The sequence below is a fragment of the Nicotiana tomentosiformis genome, chromosome 6, assembly GCF_000390325.3.
Source record: "Nicotiana tomentosiformis chromosome 6, ASM39032v3, whole genome shotgun sequence".
In the NCBI taxonomy this organism is placed as follows: domain Eukaryota; kingdom Viridiplantae; phylum Streptophyta; class Magnoliopsida; order Solanales; family Solanaceae; genus Nicotiana; species Nicotiana tomentosiformis.
The window spans coordinates 111946374-111958040 of NC_090817.1; the positions used below are offsets into that span (position 1 = coordinate 111946374).

An 11667-nucleotide genomic window follows, 5' to 3' on the forward strand; every position below is an offset into this window, starting at 1 on the left:
AAACAAAATCTTAACGCGTGCTTAGTGAAGACACTTATGCGAATAATCCGAACCAAATTATAGATTTGGCTTTGAGAAATACAATATTTGAAGTCTTGATCTATTTATGAATATCCCAATAGTTTATGGGATATTTCTGAGTTAAGCATACTCTATTCATGTGCCTAAATTACAGTATAACTACTTTCAATATATAGCAAATTGATTTTGTTTAAATCATCTCTCATTGTTTTTTTTTTATTCGAAGCAAGTTATTTTATACTGCAAAAGTTAAGTACAAAAAAATAGAAACATAACTCATACGTCTATCTTAGGAATGATCTAGCATCCTAAGATATTTCACCACTACCTTAGATACTGAAAAGCAATATCACTGAAAAGCAATATCACGGGTATTGATTGCCAGATATTTGCAAACACTAAAACGTGAATAAGCAGCAGTATTATTTATGAGCAAATGGAGCCTACTTAAATTATTTGGTCACCAATAATATATGTGTCAAAAAAGCTTATTGGGGCCTCCTCCTATTTGTTTATGATTATTGTACGCCTCTCATCAGTCCTACAAGAGTGTGTGAATCATGTTGAAGCTTGACAATAACTTGTTACCTGCAATATGATTTTATAATAGCTTAACCTGTCTATATAAGCTCATAATATGCTTCAAGCAAAGATCAATAACAATAGCTTCTGAGTCATACATATTCCTAGTGAAGTGACCATGAAATCGCATGTTGCTCTAATCCTGCTCTTTTCACTTTCCCTGGTAAGTTTTCGCAGATGATTAATTCTAGGCCTCCTTTTTGGTGGTTTATTATTCATTACTTTTTTGGAGCACCATCTGGCACTTCTTTCTCATTTGCCTTACCTTTCGAATTACAATATCTTTTCAAATCATATTTTAACAATTGAATTATTTAACTTATACTCCATCTCTTTTAATTTATGTAAACCTATTTTATTGGGCCCATATCAGTATATATATAGACTATGTACTCGAACGTAAAGAAGTTCATATAGCATATTCAAAAATCTTTTTTATGGTCTCTCTTTCTCGAGCAGTACACAAGCAGCATTGATGCAAGAAAAGACCCTGGAGAATACTGGAGAGATGTGATGAAAGATGAGCCAATGCCTGAAGCAATCAAACATTTTACGCTTCGGCATTCAGTTCCTCTCTCCAAAGAGAAAACTGATTGTTACACATTATCTTCTGTTGGAGGTGAAGCCTTTGAACCTAGGCCTAATCTATCTGTCTACCACGATGACGCCAAGCTGAAACAAGCTGAGAAATCCTTATTTACGAAAGATTTCGAGCCAAGGCCTAGTGCAACTGGTTATCATGATGATGACGCCGGTCTTAAATAAGAAAACTCCCTTGCCAAAGATTTTGAGCCTAGGCCAAATAATTCTGTGTACCATGATTGATATTGCTTATAATGAGTACTATGTGTCTTCCTGCATTTGTGAATTTATATTTTGTATGCCTCCCGGTGTTAAGTGATTTATGAAATAAAGATTTGTAACCATACTTGATGGTTGTATTGAAGTATTTCTTAACTTTATTATGTGTTCTAAGCAATGATCGATATGCTCGACTTCCTTTTAGCTGGTTTGTTTACAACATTTTGTGGGGTTAATATGAGTGGTTACTCAATTTTTACTTTATTACTCAAAATTATTATTTTTTATACTAAAAAATCACTACTTTACTTAAATATGACGAATATAAATGAACTATTTTTTTGTAAAAAAAAGCAACTCAACTCTTCCGAGGTATCACATAAAGTCACTAGGAGAAAATAAATGTGACGTCTTCTACGATTGCCTTTTGGTTAAAAAAAAAAAAAAGTTTTTTTTGTGATTTTCTATGATGCTTAGGTAGAGTGAGTGATTTTTTTTGTTACAACAAATTGTTTAGTGACTTTTTATGATACTTAGACAAAGTTGTGTAATTTATTTTACCTTCTTATACTACACATCAAACTTTATTACCCTACCTAATCAAGTTTTAATATAATTACAAGGACATATAAAATTTATCAATTATATACAAATAAGTTTTAAATGAGTACCCCTTTATATTTGGAATTGAATAAGCAATATCAATTATTTCTCCATTTCTTTATATCCTCCCTCTCTCTCTGTCTGTAACGACCCGACCGATCATTTTGAGCTCGAGTGCGTCGTTCGGCGGTTTGAGGCCTTGAGTAGCTTCATTACGGGTACTTGTACGTGTGGTCGGAACTGAACTTCGGGAAGTTCGAAGTTGATTTAGAAAGAAAATTCTAATTTCGGAAGTTTTAAGTTGGAAGAATTGGCTAAGGTTTGACTTTTGAGTAAACGACTTCGGAATCGGGATTTGAAGGTTCCAATAGGTTCATATGATGATTTCGGACATGGGCATATGTTCGAGTTGAGTATCGGATCACCCGAGAACATTTCGCCGCTTATTATGGAAGGTTGGCATTTTAAAAGTTTAAGAATTTCATAAGTTTGGTCTGAAGTGGATTTCGATGTTATCGATGTCCATTTGGGGTTTCGAGCCATGACATATCTTCGTTATATCATTTATGACTCGTGCACAAAATTTAAAGTTATTCCGGATTGATTTGATACGTTTCGGCGCAAGTTATAGAATTTGGAAATTTGAAAATTTATAAGTTTGATTCAAGGCGCGATTCATGATTTTGATTTTGTTTAACGTGGTTTAAGGTTTCGACTAAGTTCGTATTGTATTTTGGGACATGTTGGTATATTTGCTTAAGGTCCCGAGGGCCTCAGATGGATTCCGGATGGTTAACAGATCTATTTTTTGGATTTAAGGAAAAGTTGGAAAAATTGTGTTACTGGTGCGATCGCTTCTGCAGAAGCCTGATCGCAGAAGCGAGATGGTCTTCGCAGAAGCGGCCAGGAATGACTGAGGATGGAGTCGCAGAAGCGGGAAGGTGGACCGCGGAAGCGGAGTCGCACTTGCGGAGGGGAGATCGCAAAAGTGGAGTTGGCCAAGAAGGCCTGGGGCCGCAGGAGCGGACTTTGTCAACCAGGTGCGTGAGCGCAGATGCGCTAGTCGTCCGCAGAAGCGGAAGCGCATAAGCGCTATTTGGGACGGAAAAGCGGAGGCTCCTGGCTTGAGCTGTTGCCGCACCTGCGATGGTTTTTCCGCAGGTGCGGAGCCGCAGAAGTGGCTATTTTACCGCAGATACGAAAGGTCGTCTAGGCAGAGGTGTTCTTTTAAAAGCGGGATTTGGCCCATTTTCTCTCATTTTTCACTTGGTTGGGGCGAATTTGGATAGCTTCATGAGGTGATTTTCATCAAGCAATACAAGGTAAGTGATTCCCACTTATTACAAGTTAAATACATTGTTTATAAATGGATTTAAACATGGAAATTAGTAAAAATTTGAGATTTTGGTAGAAAATCTAGAATTTGGTATTTTTGAATTTTGACCACGAAATTGGATATGGAATTGAGAATAAATTATATATTTGAGTTCGGGGTGTTATGGGTAAGGTTTATCTTCAAAACATTTTGGAATTCAGGCACGTGGGCCTAAGGGTTAACTTTATCAACTTTTCGAGCGGAGTTGGAGATTATTTAAATTGATTAGTTATGGGTATTAGAGTATATTTTGATTGGTTTGCACGTTGTTTGACTAGGTTTGAAGAGACATGCATCGGGTTGAAGTGTTTGAGTGGCGTTGTAGCCGGTTATGGAACTTCGGAGCGAGGTAAGTCTCATGTCTGACCTTGTGAGGGGGAGACTACCCCTTAGGTGATATTTATTGTTATGTGAAACTAGTTGTGAGTGCTACATACGCACGAGGTGACGAGAGTTCGTACGTAACTAAATCATATTTATGTCCGGGTGGACTTAGGATCTTATTATGTAATATTTGAATTATTTGAACTCATGTTGCTGGCTTATTTAATTGAATTTATAAATGAAATTGATTTAGAAATAAATATATGTATACTAGCACAAGCCTTAACACTTTGAGTTGTGGACGAGTTATTTGAGAAACGGTAAAAATTATATCTATTTTATACCCACGTACGGTATTGTAAACACGTGTCTCGTAATTCAGTGAAATAAAATAAAAATTGAATGATTATTAGTGAAAAAGAACTGTCTTGTTTAAGTTGGCTAAATTTTGTATCGCTAACTAGTGAACTCAAGTTATATATCGTCGGGCTTGTGGTAGTAAAGAAAAAAATAAAAGAGATCGGGGAAGTAATATTAGTATTCAGTTCATCAGCTGGCATTCTCACGTATATTATTATGTTAATGGCCAAATTGCTTGCTTTCTTTCCTTTTTTAACTATATATATTTTAAAATTATTTATGTCATATTGGTAGAAAGTTTAGTCTCAAACTTAAGGTGGAGTTCGTTTCGAAAAGCAGCAGCGACGACAGAAGAGAACTTGGAGAATATTGGAAATGTTTCATGAAAAATAAGCCAAATGACTGAAGCATTCCAGCTTTATAATTGTGCCTTGGCATTCAGTTCCTATCTCTGGAGAAAATTACATCACCGTCACTCGTTATTTCTGTTGTAGCTTCCGTAAAAGACACAAAGTTGAAAGAATTGTAATGACCCAACTAGTCCTTTTGAGTGTAATAGCCCTGATCCCATATTTATTGCCCATCTGTCTTATAATATAGTTACGTGACTTGCCGGGGTGGTTGGTTTTGGTTTGGGTGAGTTTCGGAGTGAAATGGGACATATAGTCACTAAGTTGGAAGGTTAAGACGTAGGAATTAACCGTAGTTTGACTTGTGTGAAGATGACTCCGGAATAGAGTTTTGATGGTTCCAATAGCTTCGTAGGGTGATTTTGGTCTTAGAAGCGTATCCGGATGTCGATTTAGAGGTTCGTATGTCGTTTCAGCGTAAATTGGTGAAAGTTGGAAAGTTGGATGATTTTAGAAAGTTTGATCGGGAGTGGTCTTTATTGATATCAGGGCCGGATTCCGATTCCGGAAGTTGGAATAGGTCTGTAATATCATTTATGACTTGTGTGCAAAATTTGGTGTCAATCAGAATTGTTTTGGTATGAATTGACGTTGGTTTCGGAATTCAGAAGTTCATAATTGCTTAGGGTTGAATTTAGATTGTGACTCGTAAACTTTGTGTTGTTTGATGTGATTTCTTGGACTCGAGTAGATCCGTTATGTGTTTTGGGACCAGTTGGTATATTCGGATGGGTCCCGGGGGCCCCAGGTGGGATTCGGATCGAATCCGAAACAATTTGGACTTGCTAAGTTTTTGCTGAAGGTTGGCAGTTCTGGTGTCTTCGCACCTGTAAAGGGATTGGCCACAGGTATGCGGAACTAGGCATGACCAGCTGGGAGCGCAGAAGCGACTTCGCTTCCGCGATGGAGAGGGACGCAGGAGCGACAGTGGTCGCAAATATGCATGCGCAAATGCAGACCTTATTCCGTAGAAGCAGAATCCTTGGATTTAAGTAAAGTCCGCACCTGCGATGGTTTTTCCGCAGGTACAGAGTCGCAGAAGCGACACAAAGGGCGCAGAGGCGATTTACCTGGGCAAAAAAAGGAAAAATTCGAGGGTTTGCTCCATAAATCATTTTGGGAGATAGAGAGCTCGGTTTGATGCGAAACTTCAAGGGATTTTCATAGAGAACCTTGGGGGTAAGGAATTCTATCTCGTTTTGGATTAATTCCCCTGAATCTATTGATAATTTCATCATTTAATTAGTGTTTTGGAGTTTGAAATTGGAAAAAATTGGTAAAAACTCGTTAGGCTAAATTTTTGAGTTTTAAAATGCGAAATGAGGTCAGATTTAAATAATTCTTGTATGGTTGGACTCGATGTCGAATGGGTGTTCGGTTTTTGTAATTTTGGTCGGGTTCCGAGAGGGGGGCCCGGGGTGACCTTTTTGGTTGATTTCTCAATTCTTTGCAAAGATCGTAATTTCATTGTTTGAATTAGTTTCCTATAGTTATATTTATAGTATGATATTATTTTGGCTAGATTCAAGCCGTTCGGAGTTAGAAAATCGAGGTAAAGGCCTTCTACTTGATTGATTTAGCGTGGTTTGAGGTAAGTGACTTGTCTAACTTTGTGTGGGGGAAATTTCTCTTAGAATTTTATATTGTTGTGATAAGGCCGTGTATGCAAGGTGACGAGTGTGTACACGGGCTAAATGTTGAAATTCTGGTTTTTAGCTATGTAGTTTCCCTTCATGCTTAATTGAGTTGCTTTAACATGTATGGTTACCCTATTTGGACTAATTTCACATGTCTACTTGTCTTATCTCTTATTTGTAACTTGTCCTACATGCTTAGTTGAATTACTTGCTTTCTTTTATTTCGTACTCATTATTTAACTGTGAATTCTTTACTTGAAATTGCTATTCTTGGAATATCTTGTTGTTGAGTCTGGTATTGAGTTGCAAAGGCCGTGGTTTCTATTGAGGCAAAGTGTAAGTTGTGAAATATCATTTTATTGAATTTCTCTCCGGTTGTTATTGTTGAAACTTTGTGTACATTATGGTTGAGCCGTGCGCTCCTTATTGTGAAATTCTATTATTGTCGGCTTTCTGGCAAGTTGTGACATTGGGCACTTGAGGTGTGAATTGTGATACGTTGTGATGTTGATACGCATGCGGTAGTATAAGGTTTGGGTATTGAAACACATGCGGTGAGATAAGCTGGGCTTGATACACGTGGGTAGTAGGGAAACTACTAGAAACCATGTGGTGTGATAAGGTGGGCTAAAATGCGAGGTGCTATTTCGGGAAAAAAATAATTTTCAAACTAAATGTAAAGGTTCCCGCGGTCATACAAGGAAAGATTGTGAGTTACTTTTATGATTCGGGACTATGAGGCGGTACCTCGGTAGTGGCCCTTGTTGATCTTCCTCTATTTCTTGTATTTGCCTTGGTTGTTTGTCTCCTTAACATGTAAATCCTTGTTTTCCCTTCTGTGTTGTATTAACTGTCTTGATTCCGTGTTGTTAACTTTCCATAAATTTCTTATTGTTTCATTTCCATTTTCATTATCATTATATCGTTATATTTTTTGTCTTGTTTCATATTATCTCCAGTAGAGCCTTGACCTGACCTCGTCACTATTCTATCGAGGTTAGGCTTGACACTTACTAGGTATCACTGCGGTGTACTCATACTACGCTTCTACACATCTTTTTGTGTACATCCAAGTACTTCCTATCAGTCCCGGCATTAGTGAGCTGGGGTTGCTTTGGAGACTTCAATGTATACCTGCCCGCGTCCGCAGGCCTTGGAGTCCCCTTATATCCTATTTTCCCCCTTATTTTATTACACTATCTTAGACAATGATGTATAGGATTGTTCAGAATTGTTACTAGATCTTGTGACTTATACTTCACCAGGTTTTGGGAGTTGTATATTTTGAGTTACAGATTTTATTTATGTAGTTGTTGAATTTTTGAGATTTTAAGTTGTTATTTCAATTATTCCGCATGTTGACAGGCTTACCTAATTTTAGAGACTAGGTGTCGTGACGACTTCCTACGAAGGGAATTTGGGGTCGTGACAAGTTGGTATTAGAGCTCTAGGTTCATAGGTGTTATGAGTCATAATCAGGTTTAGTAGAGTCTCATGAATCGGTACGGAGACGTCTGTACTTATCTTACGGAGGCTATGGAACTGTTAGGAAGAGCTTCACTTCTGTGATTCCTTATCGTGCGAATTTGTTGACTTCGGGATTCTAAATTTATGTCCTTCTATTCTCTCACAGATGGTGAGGAGACGTACAACTGAATTGGATAACCAGACACTCGTGTTCCCTGCTAGAGCCATGAGAGGCCGGAGCCGGGGTAGTGGCCGAGGACGTCTATATGGTGCAGCCAGAGCAGTTGCACGAGTTGCTACAGAGGAGCCATCAGTAGCTCCAATTAGAGAGTAGTCACCTGAGGCGCCTGATACTGCCCCAGCACTTCAGGAGACCCTCACCCAGGTTCTGAGCATGTTCGGAACTTTAGTTCAAGCAGGGTTGATCCCACTTGCTCCTGCCACATCTCAGGCGGGAGGAGGAGCACAGAATCCTGCCGCCCGTACCCCAAAGAAATGGGTTCAGCTTTAACAGGTCTCAGAGGTCATACTAGTGCAGCTGGTCGCCCCAGTTCAGCCCGAGATTAGGGCAGCAACTTCTGAGGGGGAGCAACTCAGGGTCGAGAGATACAAGAAGTACCACCCTCCTACTTTTAGCAGCTTGGATTCAGAGGATGCCCAAGGTTTTCTTGTGGAGTGCCACTGTATCCTCTGTACTATGGGTATTGTGGAGTCTAGTGGGGTTGTTTTCACTACGTTCCAGCTTAAGGGAGCGATTTATTAGTGGTGGAGAGCATATGAGTTGGGTAGCCTGGCTGAGGCAGCTTCACTCACTTGGGCTCAATTCTTAGATATGTTCTTGAGCGAGTTTGTTCCCCAGAGTCTTAGAGATGCATGGCGCGCAGAGTTTGGGCAATTGCGCCACGGTTCTATTACCGTATCAGAGTATGAAGTCTGGTTCAGTGAATTATCTAGGCATGCACTAGCCTTGGTTGCTACTGTTAGAGAGCGAGTCCGTCGATTTATCAAGGGGCTCAACCCTGGTATCAGATTTAGCATGGCCTGAGAGTTGGAGATGGACATCGCATTCCAGTAGGTAGTGGAGATCACTTGGAGAATGGACGGTATATGGGCCCAGGAGAGAGAGGAGAGGGAGGCCAAGAGGCCTCGAGATTTTTGCATATATAGTGGTGCTCGTGCCCCAGTTGCAGCTCGTCATGGTAGGGGCTATGTGAGCCACCCTATTTATTCAGCACTTTTAGCTTCTAGCGGTATTCCGGCCACTCCTAGGCCCCATGCTCCCTATTATGCACCGCCATTGTCTAGTGCACCTCCTGCACGGGGTGCTATCAACGGTCAATCCAACCGATCAGGTCCGAGCCAGCCACGTCCTCCGAGAGCTTGTTTTGAATGTGGTGACACTCACCATATGGTGAGGGATTGTCCTAGACTAAGGAGGGGTGCACCTCCACAGACTACTCAGGCTCCACGTATTCCACGGGATCCTCAGGCTTCTCAGGTAGTAGTTACCGCAACATTTATCACTCCACTTGCTTAGCGAGCTAGAGGTGGGGGTCGGCAGGTAGAGGTCGCCCTAGAGGGGAGGCCAGGCCAGATACTATGCTCTTCCTGCTAGGACGGAGGCAGTTGCATCTTACTCAGTCATCTCTGGTATTGTTCTGGTCTGTCATAGAGATGTATCCATATTATTTGATCCAGGCTCCACTTATTCCTATGTGTCATCTTACTTTGCTCCATATTTGGGTGTATCCCGTGATTCTTTGACTTCTCCTATCTATGTGTCCACACCTGCGGGAGATTTCCTTGTTGTTGACTGTGTGTATCGGTCGTGTTTAGTTGTTATTAGTTGTTTAGAGACTGATAAGTGGGCATTTTTACTACTTATCAACACCTTTTTACATTTGTTTTAGTCCGATAGTATTGGTTTATGTTCCCAAAACTAATGAAAATATGCAAATTGCAGGAATGTTGGAAGTTTGGTCTCCCATGATGAAATCCAACTAAAAAATGAGTGTTATGAATTACAAGGCAATAAAGGGTGAAAAATCAAAGAAGTGCGGTCCGTAGAAGAAAGTGCAGACCGCAGAATTTCATTTGCGGCGGCAAACCAAGTGAAAGAACCCAATAGGACTTTTGCCAATGTGTGAACCGCACATGAATTGTGCGGCCACAGAACAGGGTCTGCACTGACAAGTGATTCCAAGTTCAGAGAGTGTGCAAAAGACCAAGTCCTGAAGCCTTGCTGAAGTGCAGACCGTACAAGAATTGTACGGCTGCAGAAGATGCTTCGCAGCCGCAATCCAGAAATGTGCGGCTACAGAACCCAAGTTCCTGCCAACTGAAGAAATCTGCGGATCGCACATGGAATTGTGCGGCCGCAGAACCTCCTGAAGGGCATTTTTGTCAGCGAATTTTAGGCATCTTTGATTATGTGTTTAATTAGCATTTCTTCTTTATTTTCTTCAATTCCCACAATGAGTAGCTAGATTCTTACTAGGGTTGTGACCCAACCCTAGTGTGTAAATCTTATGGGTACTTAATTTAATGATTTTTATGATTGAGTGTTGCTTATTTAGCTTAGTTCATGCTTCAATTTTAGAATTAATAGTTTCAAACATTGATTCATGCCATTTTGACTTAGTCTCTACTTGAGAAAGAGGGACCTAGTCTAGGATAATTTGGCTAATAAGGAATTGGGTTAATTGAGAGTTTGATTAGCCTAATTAAAGGGTTCAAACTAGGGATAGTATGAACCCGACTTGAGCTCATATCAACTATTTTGTTTGATACCCATTTGGACTTGAGAAAGCCAAATTGGGCAAAATCACCCTCTGACCGAGAGGTATTGAGTGGGTAACATAGAGTTGAGAGCTATAATACACCCCAATAAACAAAATAAGTATTAATGTATTTAACTCATTAGGCGAACACCTAGGTTATGGTCATATCCCTAGGCTTTTTAACTATTTGAAAAAAAGACCAAAAACAATCATTCGCTTCTAGATTCTTGTCTTAGCTTACAATTGTTAGAGTAAAAGTAGAATTAGAAATCAAAACCTTCTAAGGAAGTGCAAATTTAGTTAATCCATTTTCTCTCGTCAAGTGTATACTCCTAACACCCATTGTAACTTCCTGTGGAAATTGACTCCGACTCTTATTGGGTACTATTCTTCCAACAATAGTTTCCACTCATTATTGAGTGCGGATTGGACGTTGATCAATTTTTGGCATCATTGCAGGGGAGTTAAAACGGTGTTAGTTATATATATATATTTTTTTGGAATATCTTTTTTTCCTTCCGTGTTACTAAATAGTATGAAAAATCTTAGGTATAACCATGAAGAACAATGAGCTCAGAAATTTGCCTTTGGGGGATTTGGATGCAGAGGACGAGCAAGTAGAGGAGGTACCTCATGAGCCACAAGCCAACCGGAGAGGTCGGGTACCTCATGACAATGTGCCCGTTCCATCCCCACCTCTACCACGAGAAGCTCCACGCCGTATATTTCCCAATGAAGGTTATGCTAGTGAAATACTCCCTCCCCGTATTATGGAGGGCAACTTCGTAATCACCAATGTGATGCTCACCTTGCTTGAGCAACATAGATTCTTCACCGGTGCTCCAACACAAAATGCTTATAAACATTTGAAGGGCTTTGTGGACACTTGTCGGGGAGCAAGAAAACAAATATCTCCGAGGATGCATTGAGGCTAAGGCTTTTTCCCTTCTCTCTATAGGGGAAAGATTTAGATTGGTTGGAACGATTGCCGAACAATTCAATTCACACTTGGGATGAGTTGGCGGAAAGGTTCACTGCTAAGTTCTTCTCTCCCGGACACATGGCTATATTTCGAGATGAGATCCTAACATTTAAGCAAGAGTCAAATGAACCACTACACGAGATATGAGAACTCTATAGAACTATGGTCAAGGAATGTCCTAACAACCATATGATGGAAAACATGATTCAACAGACCTTCTATCGTGAGATTAACACAACCAAACAATGTGTAGTGAATCAACTAGCGGGTGGGAACTTTATGACTACACCTTATGCAGAGGCGTGCCAGATTTTGGATGAGATGG

The 11667-nt window shown here is 40.0% G+C and overlaps 1 protein-coding gene and 1 long non-coding RNA gene across 2 annotated transcripts; both read left to right on the forward strand.

Moving 5' to 3' along the window:
• The first annotated feature begins 500 nt into the window (after positions 1 to 500).
• LOC104096453 (organ-specific protein S2-like) lies at positions 501 to 1565 on the forward strand. The gene is made up of 2 exons (XM_009602825.4): positions 501 to 766; positions 1063 to 1565. The coding sequence occupies exons 1-2, from the start codon at positions 722 to 724 to the stop codon at positions 1366 to 1368; spliced, it is 351 nt and encodes a 116-aa protein (XP_009601120.1). The 5' UTR covers positions 501 to 721; the 3' UTR covers positions 1369 to 1565.
• Positions 1566 to 2846: 1281 nt separating this feature from the next.
• On the forward strand, positions 2847 to 10104 carry LOC104096461 (uncharacterized). The gene is made up of 3 exons (XR_686329.4): positions 2847 to 3329; positions 3661 to 3731; positions 9544 to 10104. It is a non-coding gene; the product is annotated as an uncharacterized lncRNA (long non-coding RNA).
• The last annotated feature ends 1563 nt before the right edge of the window (positions 10105 to 11667 follow it).

Bases quoted from the DNA above. Each gene is read 5' to 3' on its own strand.
- LOC104096453 (XM_009602825.4), top strand. From the start codon at position 722: ATGAAATCGCATGTTGCTCTAATCCTGCTCTTTTCACTTTCCCTG. The intron at 767-1,062 runs GTAAGTTTTCGC...TTTCTCGAGCAG, and splicing joins TGCTCTTTTCACTTTCCCTG to TACACAAGCAGCATTGATGC.